Source organism: Ictalurus punctatus, chromosome 16, assembly GCF_001660625.3.
Source record: "Ictalurus punctatus breed USDA103 chromosome 16, Coco_2.0, whole genome shotgun sequence".
Taxonomy (NCBI): domain Eukaryota; kingdom Metazoa; phylum Chordata; class Actinopteri; order Siluriformes; family Ictaluridae; genus Ictalurus; species Ictalurus punctatus.
Genome location: NC_030431.2, coordinates 11,708,656 through 11,726,910, shown reverse-complemented (window position 1 = coordinate 11,726,910; position 18,255 = coordinate 11,708,656). Strand labels below are relative to the sequence as shown.

General features: G+C 38.2%; 1 protein-coding gene across 1 annotated transcript in view; it reads right to left on the bottom strand.

Annotated features, from left to right (window-relative positions):
- Positions 1 to 514: 514 nt before the first annotated feature.
- Positions 515 to 18,255, bottom strand: part of grik1a (glutamate receptor, ionotropic, kainate 1a) — a 61,046-nt gene continuing 43,305 nt past the window's right edge. Inside the window, exons 8-17 of the mRNA XM_047160856.2 lie at positions 17,869 to 17,976; positions 13,162 to 13,272; positions 12,873 to 13,076; positions 12,096 to 12,319; positions 10,467 to 10,585; positions 5,576 to 5,793; positions 4,637 to 4,862; positions 3,859 to 4,109; positions 3,404 to 3,573; positions 515 to 1,216 (exon numbers count right to left, since the gene is read on the bottom strand). Coding sequence (XP_047016812.1) covers positions 3,439 to 3,573; positions 3,859 to 4,109; positions 4,637 to 4,862; positions 5,576 to 5,793; positions 10,467 to 10,585; positions 12,096 to 12,319; positions 12,873 to 13,076; positions 13,162 to 13,272; positions 17,869 to 17,976 — 1,596 coding nt within the window. The 3' untranslated portion in view covers positions 515 to 1,216; positions 3,404 to 3,438. The remainder of the gene's footprint in view (positions 1,217 to 3,403; positions 3,574 to 3,858; positions 4,110 to 4,636; positions 4,863 to 5,575; positions 5,794 to 10,466; positions 10,586 to 12,095; positions 12,320 to 12,872; positions 13,077 to 13,161; positions 13,273 to 17,868; positions 17,977 to 18,255) is intronic.

The window sequence follows — 18,255 nt, the reverse complement described above, 5'->3', positions numbered from 1 at the left end:
CCGAGTCTCAGGGCTTTGATACGTACGGCTATTTCTGAACAGCCTTGAGCATTTCTTATCTGCTTATTTGAATGGCTTTCTCCATCTCTCTGAAGTTCTTGTTTTCTATGGAGGAAACCTATGTGAAAACCATGCATGTGTGTGAACACACACCCATACTATGTAAGTAAATGACTTTCGGCTAAAAAAAAAAGTAAAAAACTTCAAAGCTTTCCATCATATTTTTCATGTCTTTCAAGTTGAGCCATATTAGAACAAAATATGTACATACTAAGAATAATAATAATAAAAAAAAACATATCCAAACCATCTGGTTTTAACTGAAATAAAAAGTTGCTGTATAATCATGATAATAACAGTAAAGAGTTTGTTCTTTCACTTCTTCTGATGACTTATTAACAGCTATTGCTTTTTAAATGAAAGCTTTTAAGAGTGCATTTCGCAGGGCTTCAGTAAAGGTAGTAAGTCAGGGCAGTTTAATCTTTGACCTCTGTTGAGAGCCCCTGAGCTTTACAAACATCACTAGTCTGGTCAGTAGAATAGGGAAGTGCATTGTGTATATCAGAGAGGATGTACTGAATTGTCAGAAACTAAACAACAAAACAGAGGGGTTCAAATGAGTCTGGAATGGCTTGTGCTCAAATTCCATTTGGCACTGTCTATGTGCAGTTATTGTCTGTTCACATTCCCTCCAGGAAATAAAAATGATATCATTTGTGAATACTTGCCATTTGATCAAGACCTTTGTACAGATTTTAATTCATATAGACTAAGACAGTGCTGGTTAAAGTATGCAAAACCTCTTTATTTCGAAAACTGAGGACTGGGCACAAGAAATGCTACGATGGAATAACTGATGTATTCCCGATTCCACTCCATTTTCATTCAATAATTCCATGTACAAACAACTACACCAAGTGTTCCACTACCACAAAGTGAGATATACAAACTATGCCCATGTTCAAATAAATAAAATAAAATAAAATGAAATAAATCATTCAATTCAATTGACAAATTAAAATCCTTTGCCAAGTCATTAGAAGTCAGATCTTTTTCCATCTCCCTAGGCCACAGTTTCTTTCCTCAGGAAGCGTTTGGAATTGTATAAGACTCCTGTGAGTACTGCTTTTCCTCGTGGTCTTCTTCTTTTCCTCATTGCTTTGTGGCACCTGAAGGAGACTCCTAGCTCCTCCATCAGGTCGCTAAAACAAATGCACTGAAAAAGAAGGTGAAGACACAAGTGAGTGCTCATTGAAAAAGAGTAACACTGCGCCATCTCCTTACCTTAAAATCCTAAGCAGGAATAACTGAAACAGCATCAGACATGTTAATAGAAAAAAATTGCTTGGCACTTGCAGCGAAACTTAATAAATATCTAATATTTCAATTGAAGAAGTGCAATTCCAGCTTGAAGTCATAATGTAGGGCTCGCCTTATTTCTTTACATTCTTGGGCAAGTGCTTTTCATGGTTTAGAGTTCATGCAGTCTTTTGTTTAAGAAATAAAAAACTTCCAGCCAACACACTGTTATGCTCCTGAGTAAAATGCAGTCTAATGCCTTTCTCCAGTTTTAACAAATAACTTTTAATTACCTCAATTAATCTATGTCACATTACTGTAAATTACCACACATAATTTTGTTAAAAGCACACAAGATAAAATGAATATAAATGTCAACAAATGATACATGAAAACAACTGACTATTCTTTGAATTTATACAATGAAATAAGGCTACATAACAGGCAGATGATTTTCTTTGCTGGATGCAAAACATGGTCTTATTTTTGCTCAATGACAACAAAGACAAGTGTTATCCTGTTATCAACAATAATACATGTTATGCCACAAAAGCCACAAGCAGAGAGCTAATGCTTTGCTTATACAACCCCAATTCTGAAAAAGTTGGGACAGTATGGAAAATGCCAAAAAAAAAAAAAAAAAAGTCATTTGAATACTCAATTCACCCTGTACTATGTTGAAAACACATTATTTGATGTTTTACTTTGGGAATTTATCTTTGAAAATATACACTAATTTCAAATCTAATGACTGCAACACACTCCAAAAAAGTTGGGACAGTTGACTGTTTACTATTGTGTAATGTCACCTTTTCTTTTAATCACACTTAAACACTTATCACAGTGTTTGGTCACTGAAGACACCAGTTGGTTTAGTTTAGCAAGTGGAATTTCCCCCATTCATCTGTTATGCATTTCTTCAGCTGCGCAACTATATGTGACCTTCATTGTCTTATTTTACGATTCATAATGCGCCACACATTCTCAATCGGAGACAGGACAGCAGGCCATGCTAGCACCCACACCCTCTGCCATTGTCCTGCTCTGGATGGCCGCACATGTTGCTCCAAAATGTGTACATATCTTTCTGCATTAATGGTGCCCTCACAGATGTGCAAGTTATGGGCACTGACACACCCCCATACCATGACAGATGCTGGCTTTTGGACCTGATGCTGATAACAGTTTGGATGGTCCTTTTCCTCTTTGGCCAGGAGAACATGACGGCTGTTTCGTCAAAAAACTATTTGAAATGTTGTCGTCGGACCACAAAACACGATTCCACTGTACTACTGTCCATCTCAGATGAGCCCGAACCCAGAGAAGTCAGTGGTGCTTCTGTACAGTGTTGATGTATGGCTTCTGCTTTGCATAGTGAAACCTTAACCTGAGCCCATGTCAGGATATCCATTAAAGACTCATGACGGTTTTTAAGACAGTGACGTCTGAGGGATCAGATATCAAACGCATTCAGAAGTGTTTTTCAGCCTTGCCCCTTATGCACCAAGATTTGACTGGATTCCTTCAATCTTTTAATTATATTGTGCACTGTAGAAGGTCCTACTCAAAAATTCTACTCATTTGTTGTTCTCAAAGTGTTGGATTATTCGCTGATGCATCTGTTGGCAGATTGGCGAGCCTTGACCCATCCTTGCTCTTGAAGGACTAGGCCTTTTTTTGGAGGCTCCTTATATACTATGATTAGACGATTGCCTTGCCTGTTTATCTGAGCTAAACGTGGCCAATGCATGGGCACACACTCTGCATAGTTTATTGTTTTCCCTGCTTCAACACATTGATCAAACTAATCAGCTAATTAGCAGCCAGTCCTGTAACAAATAATATAAATATAAAGGGCAGGGCAACTGTCACATGTCACAAAAGTGAGAAGTCCATATTAAAAAAAAAAAGTCAATCTATATTAAATGTTCTCTATTATTCTCTATTATTTATCTGTGAATGATACATTTAGAGTCTAAAGGTATCATTCACAGATAAATAAATTTTAGACAGTGTATGTACATTAAATTGGGGTAAAAAATTGGGGTAAAAAGTGGAGGAAGGTCTGGTCATAGGGAAGGGTGATTAATAAGATCACACGCACCCCTTCCAAAGCTACTGAGGCAAGAGTGGTAGTGATTAATGCAAGGAGCATACGTCATCCTCAAGAAGGTGCCCACTCTCTAAATCTGTGGATTTGGATGTGCCAGTGATTGAGGGAGAATCGCGTCTCTGCAGCTGCCGTGACTGAACCCCATAATAGAAACAGAAGGCCTTGCAGATAAAAGACACAAAACATATGGGCAAATAAATGGAATCATGCAAATAAAAACACACAAAGGGAATGTAATGAGATAAGGAAATGAAATTTTAAAAATAACAAGTGAGCCCTTACTGAGATAAAATTAAAAATTAAATAAAATATAGTAAAGTAAGCATGTAAAGCCACCTGTACATATTCCATAAGCATGTACAGACCAACAATTCACCTGTAAGATCATTTAAGCTGTGAGCTATAAACATACACATAACATTTAACACACACTCTCCCATCCCCACCTCCTCAACATCGCTGTTCTGGCGAGATTTGTAGACGAATTCTCCAATTGCCACAAAAACAGAGAGAACGAGGCCAGCAGCAAGCACAATAAAGATACCCCCTATGTTCTCAACTCCCAAGGCATTGGCCTCCTTGTTGTTCTCCTCAGGGCAGCCATTCCCCCTCCACCACTTCTCCTTCATCATGTGGAGCTTGCCCTCCTCCTGCAGCTGCAGGATGGCGATTGTCACCTTGTCCCTGTAAGGCGAGCCTGGAAAAGATACAACTATTATGCTGCAGCTTGTGTTACAGGATAATGGACATATTCAGTTGCATAGTGCATAGGTTCACAAACAATGGAACTGCTTACAGCCATTAATGTCTTACATTTAGCAGTATAAACTGGATTACTGTCTGAACTGATTTATTCAAATATTTCCTCTCAGCTCCAAAAATACTCCAAGTAAAATCAAACTCAATGTAGACATAAACTATCCCATAAGTTATATAACAAAATTTAAAAAACCTTCAAAATAAAATTTTACTACATTATGTGCTGAACTATTGAACTATTCACAAATCTTACCAGATAAGCTCGCAAAATAGGTACATGCACTTATGAATAGTCCAATAATTTATAAATATTTCATGTGTTAAATATTCATGATATGTAGTTTTGCTTTGTGTGTTCAGAATTTACAATATAGAAACTGTATATGACATTTGAGGACCAGTGAAGTCATGTTCCTTAAAAACTAAATAAAAATCTAAAGTCCTTGAATCCATCAGCTGCTTTACCTATAGGTGTGCCTACTCCATAGCCTTTGGAGTCTATGAGTCCCCCAACCTGAGTGAGGTTACAGTTTCTCTGGCTAATGTATTCTATGCTGGTGGACTCCATAAGGAGGGCATAGTCAGTGGTGAGGACGCGTGTGATGCCCTCTCTATTGTTCTTCACCAGGGCTGTGTTCTTCCTGCTGCTCATGAACGCCCACATCTTCTCATATGTTGAGATCTTTGACTTCTGAAGGCAAACAAAAGCAAAGCAAAGTTGCTATGGACTAAAACTTTCTAAAGGTGGAAGAGCAATTCTTTCTGTGTTTCATTTGCTGTTTATGTAGTTATCAATGTCAGCTTATTGACATTATAAAGTGGGTCAGATCTGTGCAGCTGATGTGTAATAACATTATACCCACTGCCTCTCAGGATGAAGCAAAAACGGCCATGTGCCACTGATATGAAGCCTGTGTGTGTCAAGAGCTCAGCCAGGAGAAGTGGGACAGCTGCATGCTGAATCTTTCTGAGCTGATTCAATTTGTTTTGTTCGTCTACATGTCCCTGTTTTATCAGCTACAGGAAGCAGTAATCATGGTCTTTAATCTTTTCTGGATAAACCCATACTGGCTGTGCTAGCTCTCCTGACCTCAGCATGGGTCTCTACTGCCAGCTCTTTCTCTCTTTTTGCTCCTTCTTTCTTTCACTTCATTATAACTCTGTCTCTCCACCTCCACCCTTAAAAGCAGACAAAAGTAGGCTTTTTTATGTAAGCAGCACAAATATAGCTCATATACACTAGAGAAATGTATATGAGAAATGGAACTTTGGCCTGAGAAAAACCCCCTAATATCATTCAAGGGGATTTTAGTTCTGTCAGACTCTTACTTACTTAAATTAGTGCACAATTTTTTAAATGCTGAAACACAGCACATATACAGACCCTGTTGTGTGAAATCTTACCTTAAAGAAAGTCATGGTGGAACCGTCTCTCACTGCTCCATATTCTATTCTAGTCTGCTTGGCCAGATCATCAGCTGAATCGATTGGTGCGTCCATCCGCTCCACAGTGAGAAAGGCAGCCAGGTTAGCAGTGTAGGATGATATGATGATTAGTGTGAAGAACCACCAAATCCCCCCAACAATTCTGGTGGATAAAGCCTTGGGCATCTGATCTGACCCTGTCACAATAAGTAGGAGCACTGGTCAGCGCAATATAAGAACACGTATAAAAAAAAATTTAGGACCTGCAAAACTAAAACTGCTAAAATGATAAATAATTCATGAAAATTAATAACCATTTAATTGAACCATTTTAATAACCATCTTGATTTACTTTCAAACTGTAATTTGTGATTACTATTTTTTTTATTTGTAGCATTAGTATTGATGTTTCCAACTCTTACTTTACTGATACTAGCATTATTTCACATACAGTTGCAATCAAAATTATTCAACTTCCATTGCAAAGAGTTTATTGTCAAAATGTACAGACTTTCAGCTGCAATGAGCAAATCAAACAAAAGCAATTGAAATAGTTCAACACAACGAATGCTTCAAGTGGTTTCCCCAAATTTAACTGAAAATGCAACTTATAATAACTTCTCCAGTCTCACAATTACTCAACCCCTTCATGGCAAGCATCTTTAGTACTTAGTAGAGCACCTTTTGCAGTTATGACTTGCTGCAAACGAGATGCATAACCAGACACCAGCTTCTGGCGGCGTTCCTGAGGAATCTTAGTCCTACCCTCAAGATCAATGGCCTCCAGTTCAGCAATATTCTTGGGTAGTTTGCATGCTACAATTGCCTTCTTCAAATCCCACCAGAGATTTTCTTTGTCAGGTGACTGTGATGGCCCTGTAGAATCTTCCAGTACTACTTCTGCAACCAAGCCTTGGTAGAATTTGAGGTAGGTTTGGGATCATTGTCCTGTTTGGAAGGTCCAATGACACCCAAGCTTCAGCTTTCTTACAGACGGCATGATGTGGGGCGGCTGTGGCTCAGGTGGTAGTGTGAGTTGTCCACTAATAGTAGGGTTGGCGGTTTGATTCCTGGCCTGAATGACTCCACATGCCGATGTGTCCTTTGGCAAGACACTGAATCCCAAGTTGCTCCTGATGGCAAGTTAGTGCCTTGCATGGCAGTTCTGCTACCATTGGTGTGTGAATGGGTGAATGAGACACAGTGTAAAGTGCTATATAAATACACCATTTACCATTTACGTTTTCTCCCAGGATTTCCTGATACTTCAATTAATCCATCTTGCCTTCCACATGCTGCAGGTTTCCAGTGCCAGAGGATGTAAAGCAGCCCCAGAACATCTGACAGAGTGTTCTTTCTTCATTGTATTTCCTCCAGACATACCGCAGATCCATTGTGCCAAAAAGTGCCGGTTTTGTTTCTTCGCTCCACAGAACAGAATCCCAAAACTTCTGTGGCTTATTTATATGATTTTGAGCCGACTTTTCTTGTGCTTTTGGGTCAGTAGTGGTGTACGTCTTGGAGTTCTGGCATGGAAACCTTCTGTGTTTAATATGCACCTTACTGTGCTCACTGAAACCTCAGTGCCTGTTGCCACCAAATCTTGCTGCAGGTCCTTTGCAGTCACTTGACAGTTTTTCACAACCTGCCTTCTCAAAAATCTGGTTGCAGCTGTTGACAACTTCCTTTTTCTGCCTTGTCCAGGTAGTGTACACTCAACCCAGTTCAGGTATTTCATGTGTTCCAGCTCAAGCACACCTGGTGCAACTAATAAAGCCCTTGATTATTTGCATCAAGTGTGCTTGAGACACCACCTGTTTTGCATTTTTGTGCTGTTATGAGGGATTCTATTCAGGGGGTTGAATAATTTAGATGCTGGAGAAGTCATTATAAGTTGAATTTTCAGTTGAATTTGGGGAAACCACTTGAAGCATTTTTTGTGTTGAACTATTTCAACTGCTTTTGTTTGATTTGTTCATTGCAAACAGTTGACATTTTGACAATAAACCTGATTTACCATGGGGGTTCAATAATTTTGACTGCGACTGTAATAAGAAGGTGTAACCACTGAAGAGCTTTGCCTAGCTATAAACTGCATGACTCTACTACTATACACTATGTGGCCAAAAGTTTGTGGACACCTGACCATCACAACCACATGTGCATTTTTAACATCCCTTTCCCGATTTAGTCCCCCTTTGCTGTTATAATAAACTCCACTCTCCTGGGAAGGGTTTACACTAGATTTTAGCATGGCTGTGGTTATTTGTTCATTCAGCCACAAGTACCTTAGTCATTCCATTCCAATCTTGGCAAACCATGACTTCATGTATTTCACATTGTGCACAGGGGCATTGTCGCGCTGGAACATGTTTGGGCTTCTTAGTTTCAGTGAAGGGAAAAAAGTTTCTTCCAACTTTGTGGCAACAGTTTTTGAAGGAACCACATATGGGCATGATGGTCAGGTGTCCACAAACCTTTGGCTATATACTATATCTAATAATTCACATATGTATCATATATATTTCACTAAAATATTAATAATATGTAATATGATGCTCCAGTAACTGATATGAGAGTTTTGCATTCTATCTCCAAGACATGTGTACTATTTTAGGGGTTGTCAACTAGTGGACTACAGTTTGGAAGTGGACTGAGGAAAGTAATCCAGTGGATGAAACCAATTTCTCAAAAAACACTGTAACGAAACACCTGTAAAAAAAAAAACAGCCATAGTTGAATTACTCCAGGCGAGTTGAACTACTGCGGGTTCTGTAGCAGTTATGTTGCAGCATGTGGCCAATCACATGCATTAAATGATTTACCCCAAGCCAGGGTTATTCAGAAAGAACAGCTTTCACAGACTTTCATTAAAATAAAATTCATTTACTCTCTCTGCACAGAGCAGTATGCATACAATTCTTCACTTCAAGTTCAAAACGGATCTGTTCATAGTCTGTGGCACTAACCCAAATGGTAACGTGCATACACAAATGTACATCTTATGGCTGGGAAATTGAAGGATATTATAGGCTCATATACAGTACATCATGGAATTATGAAACTGAAACTATACAAAAGGACTACATTCTGGTTGTTACCTTTACTATGGCCTTGTTCAGACCTGGTATTCACATATGTCTCTTGATGTTGTAGGGGATGTACCAGGATGCATAGTCATTCACAACAATCTCTGACCACCTCCAAAATTAGTTTGAGTGATCAGATCACAAGGAGGTCTGTTCAAACCTGAATTTAATGCTGTCAACTTGTAATAGGATTAAACAAGACAGATGTTAAAATCACATCTGAACTGGTTTCATGCATGACCCCACCATACTCAAAACACTACCACTCTTTGGGACCAGAACTGCTTTAACTGCAGCCTCAATACATGGATTCAAGGGTTGCAACAGACTACAGCACAAGGTTTGTGGATAAATATCCAGGATATTTATTTTGTTTACAATATGACAAAGCTTAGGAATTTGGCCCATTTTTTGGGGTAAGGCTAGGGCCAAAGAAGACTTTGTGGATGAGCTCATAAAAGTGAGATCAAAAGGCTTCAGGTGTGAATATAATAAATATAAAGTTATTCAGAATGTAATGTCTTTCATGTATGACTGCTCAGAAGACAGATAGAACAGACTCAGCTGGTGATCTTTAGCTCGGCTTTGAAATTTCCTTTGACTTGCGGGGCATTGCTGTTACCCTATGATTCATGAATTACATCAAACAGCTGTGTTTAGTGGCATGCTGCGGTAAGCAAACACCAACACACAACTGCCCTTACACTGTGTTGGTTTATAGGCAAAACATCCATCCATCCGTCCATCCATCCATCCATTATACCGCTTATCCTTCCTTCAGGGTCACGGGGAAATCTGGACAGGGTGCCAATCCACTGCAGGGCACTCTCATATACACATTCACACACCCATTTATACACTACAGACACTTTGGACATGCCAATCAGCCTACCATGCATGTCTTTGGATTGGAGGGGGAAACCGGAGTACCCAGAGGTAACCCCCGCAGCACGGGGAGAACAAGCAAACACCGGACACACAGGGCCACGGTGGGAATCGAACCCCGACCCTGCGAGGTGAACGTGCTAACCACTAAGCCATCGTGTGATAGGCAAAACAAATGAATTTAAAATACTATGCCATATTTAAAGGAATAGTTCATGTGAAAGCACTAATGCTAGCCATTAAATTAAAATTTTATTGTTAGATCTCTTACATTCATTATTGACCATAGCTGTCAGATATCAAGTGGACTGATGGATACACATGCATTTTAATGAAGGCTTATGGATATGTAAGAAATTACAGTATCTGGACAAAAAGTGGATTATGAGCTTGTGGGAAGACCCACACAACTGCAACTACTCCCACAACAGGATGCTGAATAAGCTGCAACACCAAATTTCTAAATCTTTATTTTTTTCAACATGGCTGAAATCAACATGGTGTTTCAGCCTGCAGATCCTGCACTCACAGGATGTTTTTTTTGTTTGTTTTCTGCACCATTCTATGTAAACTCTAGAGACTGTTGTGTGTGAAAATCCAAGGACATCAGCAATTTACTCAAACCAGCCTATCTGGCACCAATCATACCATGGTTAAAGTCACAAGGATCATACTTTTCCCCCTTCTGATGTTTGATGTCAACATTAACTGAAGCTCTTCACTTGTATTTGAAAGTTTTTTTTTTAAAATTGTGCTGCTGCCATATGACTGATTAGATAACTGCATAAATGATCAGATGTACAGGTGTTCCTTATAAAGTGGCTGGTGAGTGTATAAACTGGCTTTTGCAATAGACATATTTATTTCATATAAAATATATATTTTTAATTTCCTACCTTGCCTCATGAGTGCTGCAATTCCAAACCACAAACTATTTAATAACGTGAAGTTGTTTTCCATCACATCTGATGAAGGATTGCAAGGATGAGGGTTATACCATTCATATGGTGTGAACCTGCATGGAGTTTGAAAAAGAGAATCATACACACACACACAATATAAATAATTAAGTTTTCAAAGTAGAGGAACCACACACGACATCATTATGGGACCTAATTTTCTGAACTGTCTGGTGCAAAAAAAAAGGTAAAAAAAAAAAGTTGTTTCGTAGCCAGATTAATTCACATGTATTATAATGAAATTGTGAGTGATAGAGATGAGTGCTATAAATGTGAGTTTTCAATAAAAACTCACAGTTTTTTAATAAGTGCTTAAACTCAATCCTGAATGTCCATCCATCCATCTTCAACCACTTACTCCTTTTCAGGGTCGCAGGGGAACCTGGAGCCTATCCCAGGGAGCATCGGGCACAAGGCAGGGTACACCCTGGACAGGGTGCCAGTCCATTACAGGGCACGCAATCACACACACATTCATACACTATGGACACTTTAGACACACCGATCAGCCTACCATGCATGTCTTTGGACTGGGGGAGGAAACCGGAGTACCCGGAGGAAATCCCCGCAGCACGGGGAGAACATGCAAACTCCGCACACACAGAGCCACGGGCATCGAACCTCGACCCTGGCGGTGTGAGGCAAACGTGCTAACCACTAAGCCACCGTGCGCCCTCATCCTGGATGTCCAATAACAGCATATGAGCCTCACTATAATTTTAAGCAAATGTAGACATAAACACACATGCCAATACTAACTTATGAGAACATTATATGTTCATTAGAAATACAGAACAAGTTACACAGGTAATTCAAAGTGTTGAATTAAAACCCAGAGTGTTGACTTAACACTTTCAGAGTTAATTTGTGTCCAATTGGACATATTAACAATGTAGAGTGTTAATTCAACACTGGGGATTTTGCTGTGTCTTGTAATTACATTTGGATTTCCAAATGTAAATTGTGTGTAGTCTTAAATTGATTTCTTTATTCTATAAATTCTCTCTATAACCATAGAAAGATGGATATCTGTCAATTTTAAAACCGGGTTTTTGATAATAAAACAAAAAGGCTTGCACTCTCACAATAATAAAGACAATTTATCATAATGTTATTATTGATATTACTTTGTAGTAGCACTCTGAAATTTAAAGGCTACATTGCCTAACAATCTACAGGATACACAAAACATATTTTGACAACAGATGTAGCTGGATTTTTCAAATTAATTTGAAACATTTTCAAATTTAAAAACCCTTTCAATGTGAAAGAGTACATGCTTTTGTATTAAACATCCAGGTGGATGCTACACACTGGTGGTAGTTGTGGAGATTTTGAGTGCTTTGAGTGCCTAGAAAAGCACTATATAAAATCTAAGGAATTATTATTATTATTATTATTATTATTATTATTATTATTATTATTATTATTATTATGTCCCTGATAAGCTTCTAGGAATCAGTTTCCCTGATTAAGCCTGGTCTTTGATTTTAAGTGTTTGGTGTATAAAAAAAGAAGCAAAATGCCAAAGCTAAGGTGTGGTAGAATACAGATTTCCTAATATACCTAGCAATAATGAAGAGCACGCAGCTGACTCCCAAACATGCCAGCAGCACATACATCCAGATGTCTGGGGTGAGAGGGTTGAGGAAAGAAAAAACTCCAGGGTTGGTGCCATTGGGTTTACGGTACAAGATACTAATCCCCAGGGTCATAAATGGCTTAGAGAAGTCTATGACTTTCTCTCGCACATAAGTGATGGTCAAAGGTGCCACAGCCAGATCAGCAATCTGAAGAGAAAATATACAGTTGGTTGATCATTTAGAGTAAAACAAATCCATGAATGCAAGTGACTGATGATCTGCACAGTGATAGGTGAGAATTTGGGAGCACTTCGAAATTCATGGAAGTCATGGAAGACCTGATAAAAAATAAATTACGGTGAATCACAAGATTTCTTATAACTTTTGTCAACAGACAAGTCCTCTCTTTAGTATTATGTGCTTCAATCTACTTATGGCAAGTTATTTAAGCAAGCTAAATTAATTGTCCAATTAGCCAGACCAAGAATATGTAGTTAATTAAATCCTGCACACTAATTCTCCAATCACGTTTTAAAACTATATTATACTCTCTGCTTTATGCAGCAGCATTTTGTCATATGATGTCAAAGTAATAACAAAGAAGGATATATATCTGCATTTATTTCAACCAATTACATAAAACTATTTCCACTGCAATGTCTGAATGAATATCTCAACTAAGCACAAATTCTACACCAGTCATTTGTCCTTGAAGGTAAAATGCTTTGGTAAATGAGACCTATTAGTGTGAGTGCCTCACATGGTCAATGAGCTCCCTGACCATTCCGTTCCATTCTCCCTTGTCATTCTGGGCACCGTACTTGCCATCCGACACCAGCTTGACTTCATAACTGAATCCCAGAATATTGGAGAGCTCCTTCAGTAGATCCAAACAGTAGCCTTCAAAGCGATCATTCCCATAAAGCACCTTATCAGACTTCTTATACATTACATACGGGTTCTCCTGCAAACACCCAACAAATCCACCTTATAAAAATATATTAATTTCCTACGAAAAGACATTAAAATCCCTACAAAAAAATTCTTACCAAAATTGTGGTAACAATCAGCGTTCTGTTGACCAGAGAATCTGTGACGTTATTAGAGCTGTCCCTTTTTTCAGTCAAGTTCAGACCAGTGTATGATTTCCACACCCCAATCTATGAGTAATGCAAAATGAATACATCTCAGGAAGAAACATAGCCAACATATTATGGGATGGAAAAAATATGGGAATGTAAAGTACTTAAGACAATAACAGAAGAATGACAATTTTATAGACAACAAAGGGGAATGTGGAAAGAAGACAACAAGAAGAAGGTGTGACATCTAAAGGACTGTCACTGAGGATTGAACTACGATATACAGTGTGTGTGTGTATTTATATTTACATTCACATAGATGCAATCAAAATTATTCAACCCCTATTACAAATCAGGTTTATTGTCAAAATGTACAGACTTTCAGTTGTTTGCAATGAGCAAATCAAACAAAAGCAATTGAAATAGTTCAACACAATGCATAGTGAAGCTTGGGTGTCACTGAACCTTATAACAGGACAATGATCCCAAGCAAACCTCAAATTACACCAAAGCTTGGTTACAGAAGAAGTCCTGGAAAATTCTACAGGGCCATCACAGTCACCTGACTTGAACCCCATAGAAAAACTCTGGTGCAGCATGCAAGAATATTACTGAACTGGAGACCATTGCTCATGAGGAATGAACTAAGATTCCTCAGGAACGTTGCCAGAACTATGCATCTCGTTTGCAGCAGGTCATAACAGCAAAAGGGTGCTCTACTAAGTACTAAAGATGCTTGCCATGACGGGGTTGAATAATTTTGAAACTGGAGAAGTCATTATAAGTTGCATTTTCACTTGAATTTGGAGAATCCACTTGAAGCATTTGCTGTATTGAACTATTGCTTTTGTTTGATTTGCTCATTGCAAACAGCTGAAAGTCTGAAAGTCACAAGTATATATATATATATATATATATATATATATATATATATATATATATATATATATATATATATATATATATATATATCCCCAATTCCAAAAAATTTGGGATGCTGTGTAAAGTGTATATAAAATCAATCAGAATGCAGTAATCTGTGGTCAGGTGAATCGAATTTTTAAATTATTTTTGGAAACCACGGACGCCGTGTCCTGTAAACTAAAGAACACTAAAGAGGAGAGGGAACATCCAGCTTTTTATGAGCACTCAGTTCAAAAGCCTGCATCTCTAATAGTATGGGAGTGCATTAGTGCCTATGGAATGGGCAGCTTTCACATCTGGAAAGATGCCATCGATGCTGAAAGGTATATACTGTACAGGTTTTAGCACAACATATGCTTCCATCCAGATTCCATCCCATCTTTACTTCTGAGAGACTCTGCCTCGATAAGATACTCTGCTCTTTTTATACCCAATCATGTTACTGACCTGTTACTAATTAACCTAATTAGTGGCAAAATGTTCCTCCAGCTGTTTCTTTTTAGTAACACTTACTTTTCCAGCCTTTTGTTGCCCCATCCCAACTTTTTTGAGACGTGTTGCGGCCATCAAATTCAAAATGACCTTATTTTTCTTAAAATGGTACACTTACTCAGTTTAAACATTTGATATGCTTTCTATGTTCTATTGTGAATAACATATGGGTTTACGAGATTTGCAAATCCCTGCATTCTGTTTTTATTTACATTTTACACATCGTCCCACTTTTTTTGGAATTGGGGTTGTATCTGTCTGTCTGTCTTCATTACCAGCACCATAAACTACTTTAAACATGGTGTATGACATACAGAACTGCTTCCCTCCAGGGATTTCTATAAATAAATTAGCACTTCTCCCCAAACATCTGCCATTGTATTAACTGTGTTTGTGTTAGAGCCACCTTCAGAAATATATTGGTTCATAAGAATTCAGTATTGACAAATGAGGAGGCTTTTCATTACTCTGAGTACATAAAATGTAATCAGTGCCGTTAATTATAGCTTACATATTCCAAAATCTCAGCTGTGCTTTATCCCTGTGAGAGTTCAGGGATAATCAGTGTTGGAAATTTATGAGGAAATTTTTATACAGGAAGATGACTCAGGGAAAGGGATATTTTGTTTAAGAACTGAAACACCAAAACAAGACTACAACAGACCTTTGTCCACAATTTTGTACGACGTGGTGCACCATCACCTACATGCTTTTGAAAAGTAAGCAAATAAACAAGGTTTCTGAAATTACCTTCTCTAACAATTCCTGTCTGCATTCAAATCACTTTGAGTCATGAATAAATGAATAAAAAATATTATTTTAGAAACATACAGTCCCCTCCGAAAGTACTGGAATTATGGAAGTATTTTGCGGACAATTTTCAAAAGCAACTGCAAACTGTATTTCCAATTGCATTTCCTATTTCCTACAGATGATTGTGCCAATGCTTTACTGAAAGATAATGAAGGATAAATCTTTCACCATAAAACCATAGATTTCAGAGCAACACTGCTAGTTTTTTTACTTGTAAAAAAAACTTTAGAAAGTAACTAAGAAATAAATGACTATAAACAAATGTACATACATTCAACAATACAGTCAAACAGAAACACTAGTAACGAGGCTCTGAAAGCACAGATAGACACACAAGTAAACTCTGGATTATCCAACACAGGTCAGACTCACTCGTTACCCAGTGTTGCCAAGTCGTGCAAGACAAATAAGCAACTGCATCCACAAAAACAAGCCCAAAACAAGCTCAATATAATTATTGTTTGTTACGGCCTCAGTGTAAACAGCCTCAATAAATGAGCCTGCAACATATTAAACTGAAACCACTTGCAGTTTAAAAAGAAAAACAGAATTTATTTAATAAAAAAAAAAAATCATCAAACGGCAACAAAGCTTATAGGAGGACAGGCACTATCCACTCATCTCTGATCACCTGTGAGCAAAATGATTGGAGAGATGGAAAAGGAGATTACATTACAACCATAAGTACTATTAGAATATCTGAGTATTATATGCTTGTTCTTTTTTTATAATAACCTGTAATAATTGTGGGAGGGTGAAATGCACTACAGCACTGATATTATTGTGAGGCTGTGAGCAGACAGTGTCAGTGCATTGGGGAAAATAGTGACCATAAAAGTTAAAAAAAAAAAAGTTGTTTGTCAGATTTTCTTAACAAGCAATTATATATTTTTTAAAACAAGCCCAAAAAACTGCAACATGTGATCCGTGATTTTTCCAAGAGACCTCAGACAAAAAGAAGCCCAAAGTCGTGTATTATAAGCGGACAAACCTCTGGCTTTACCTGCCGATTCAACCCTACCTCCACTCCATTCACAGCTGACGCTCAACCACGGCCCTGCCGGCAAAATCACATATATTATGCACATTCCAAAACGTTACAGTGCAAACTACACACCGAAATGAGATGACTGGATTTTTTCTAGTTTGTCCGATAAACTTTATCATTCCCGGACATGTTGGTCGGCACCAAATTTTTTTTGCGGAAACTCTGCTCTGAATGCCTACCCTTGGTTTGAGTCCAGTTCCACCTGTGAAGACTGAATTTGTTGTTAAAAAAGATAAACTTAGTGGAAGATCAGAGAGTTGTCTATGGGAGAGAAACAAACCATTTTGCAGCTGAGAAAAGAGGGAAAATCAGTTAGAGCCACTGCACAAGCATTGGGCATAGCCAAAACAATAACAGAATACCCTGAAACAGATAGAAAACCACTGGTGTACTAACAACCAGTCATGGAAAAAGTCAGCCAAGAAAAACAATGGCAGTTGATGACAGAAGCATTGTGAAAGCTGTTAAAAAAAACCCAAAACAACAATCCACTGATTGTGACATCATAAATAACCTTCACATGGCAGGGGTGAAGGTATCACAATCCACCGTTCAAATAAGACTTTAACAGCAGAAATATAGAGGCCATACCACAAGATGCAAACCACATATCAGCAGTAGCAACTGGAAGGCCAGATTGGAATTCACAAAGAAATATAGAGATGAGCCACAAAAGTTCAGGAACCAAGATTAACCTCTACCAAAGTGATAGAAAGGCCAAAGTGTGGAGATAGAAAGGATCTGTTAATGATTCAATCATACGGGCTCATCATTCAAGTACGGTGGAGGTAGTGTCATGGCTTGGGCTTGCACAACTTCTTCTGGAACTGGCTCACTATTCTTTATTGAGGATGTAATGCATGATGGTAGCAGCAGAATGAATTCAAAAGTCAACAGAAACATTCTGTCTGCCAATTTACAGAGAAATGCATGCCAATCTAATTGGGAGGGACTTCATCATGCAGCAAGACAATGACCCAAAACACTCTTCCAATTGAGCATCCATTTCATCTCCTGAAGAGGAGACTGAATGGAGAAACCCCCTAAGACAAACAACAACTCAAAGAAGCTGCAGTACAAGACAGGAAAAGCATTTAGCAGCAGCAGTTTGATGGTGTCAGTGGATTGCTGGGTCGATGCAATTATTGAAGACAAGGGATATGCAACCAAATATTGGTCCTGCCATTCCAATACTTTTGGAGGGACTGTAAATTACGTACATTTTTAAATCTCATATTGGAATAACAAGGTACATTAGATCATGATTGCCATACAAAAAGAAGTATGTAATGAATAGACTGTATTTAAACAAATCTATCAATGATCCATCGGTCCAAATACTGTTCAATCAGAAGCTCTAAAAATGTTCTTCCAGAGCTTTAACTGAGCTGCCTCACCTTTGTTGTACCTTCCTCCATAAGGCTGATGAGGTCCAAATCAAAGTCTTTCCTCAGTCCATCAGTCTTGTTAAGGACAATCCGTCCTGTCAGGCCATCCCATTGAGCCTGGGGTGTCCACCACAGTGAAAAAGAGACAAATGCTTAGATGTTAATCATTAAGTTCCACAACAGGATAGGTCAGCTTTTTAGCAAGATCAAAACAAATACTTGCTCTCTCTTTTATATAATTTACAAACTATTCTGATATATCTGACTAAAACTATATTACTAAAATGACTGAAACCGCTCAGTCTACAAGAAATTGATAGTGTGTCCTTTATGTACTATGCTGTGAAAAAGTATATACCTGATTTTTTCTGTTTTTGTGGATATCTCATACTAAAT